Below are 1,711 nucleotides of genomic sequence, written 5' to 3'. Positions count from 1 at the left end.
TTGCAAAAGAATGAGAATTTCTCCCTATACTTCATCGTCGATGAATGATTCATCATGAATCACCGTGGGAAAATATCCCAAAATTCATATTTTCATCCGCATGAAACTCTGTGAGTCGCAGATGCTCACAAGTTGTGAGCATATACAACCCGGAGCAGCGAAATGGAAGTATACGTTCTCTTTACTTGAAGATATTTTCTTCTTCGATATTCCGTGTTGTTATATAAAATCTCAAACATGAAGCCTATTACTTTTTATGGTCTTATATGTAAACTTGGCATTGCCAAGGTTTGGAAGTATCCTCAGTCATGAAGCGTACTGCCGGTCTATCTGAACCTGCTGTTGCTCGGAGTCTGAAGGAGTATGATGCTCTGATAGATGATGAGGCAAAGTGAAAATGGATGATGCTCATGGGCGGGTCGATTTCAGTGGCTGATTATGGAAATCTGAAATACTCTTTCTCGTTTGTTGATATCCGGGCCGCGAATTTCCCAGCGTGCGCACTGCGCAGAACCGGCACAAATGATTAGGACGCTCTATCACTGTTTGTGTTTTCCACACAGTGGTAACTTCGAGGTCTAGAAACCCGGAATTAGACATACATTATTACATGGTGTATGGAAAATTAGGAATAAACTATCAGTTGCATTGTTAGCCGCCAGATTTGGCCACTCGAACCAAAAACCTTAACAACGCGACAACATGTGCAACATCAACACTTTCCCTTATACATATCCCAACGTCTGTTTCTGGAGACATCTATTTGGGTGAACTTGGTGCCTGGATAGTTAATGACGTTAGACTAGCGCTGCGCTAGTAGCGCACTCAACCCTGAGAGATGATCAGTATTCCGGTTAAGCGTTCAACGCTGTGAAAAACTTACCGTCGTTTATATATCTACGTAGTCGGCCATCATCGTAGCTGGGTTGTCGAGTTCTAAATCGGTATCGTCCTGTGCGAGGAGTCTTTCCTCCATTCCGTCTCGCATCGTGCGTCTGTGCAGAAAGGCCCCTGGTTTCCTGATCGATGTAATGCTCCTGGCAATGCGTGACCGCATACGCTTGAGCTTGCCAGGCTCCTTGAGGCCAAACAGTCTCCTTAGATGGCTCCTGTCGAAAGGCTGCCCGACCATAGTATTCAGTCGAGCGCCATGGAAGCTTTCCTTCGTGCCATCAAATTTGGTGCGGTCAACAGGCTCGACGATCAGATTGACAAATCTGGTCTCTCCTGGTATGCCAAAATAGGACTTTATCGCTTTTCCGATCATAGTGAAGATCAACTTAGTGACTTCTCCCTGCGGATCGTTCACTCGGACTTCCTTGATGCGCGACCGTCCATCGAATTTGATCGTTGCTTCGAAACCATCCTCGCTAAAGCCGTAGTAAACACCATTAGGGGCAGGCTCCTCCGCAGCCATGCTGAGGACGAGCTCACCTCCCGCGCACAAACTATTCGCGGTGGTGACTACAGGATTCTCCTTCGCCAAGCGCTTCACCGTCCGATTTTTCCATTCGTAACTTTCGAAGGTCTCGAAGCACGTCTCACCGCCTATCTCGCCAGACGAATAGAACTGCCTTGATCCTCTTATATCACTCACAGTATATAACCAGGCGAAACGGCCGGTACCAGGGTATTGTATCATGAATGGTCGTGTATAAGTGCAGTTGATGCCATTTACCTCACGAGAGTCCACTTTTGATAGTTTCGGACG

The 1,711-nt window shown here is 46.5% G+C and overlaps 1 protein-coding gene across 1 annotated transcript; it reads right to left on the bottom strand.

The window, feature by feature from the left end:
- Positions 1-889: 889 nt before the first annotated feature.
- On the bottom strand, positions 890-1,417 carry Pmar_PMAR015109 (hypothetical protein; the record flags this gene model as incomplete). Its single annotated transcript, XM_002776191.1, has 1 exon — positions 890-1,417. One exon carries the CDS (start codon positions 1,415-1,417, stop codon positions 890-892), a length of 528 nt encoding a protein of 175 aa, XP_002776237.1.
- Between the last annotated feature and the right edge of the window lie 294 nt (positions 1,418-1,711).

Source organism: Perkinsus marinus (assembly GCF_000006405.1).
Source record: "Perkinsus marinus ATCC 50983 genomic scaffold scf_1104296953924, whole genome shotgun sequence".
NCBI lineage: Eukaryota > Perkinsozoa > Perkinsida > Perkinsidae > Perkinsus > Perkinsus marinus.
This window is presented reverse-complemented; position numbering and strand designations above follow the sequence as displayed.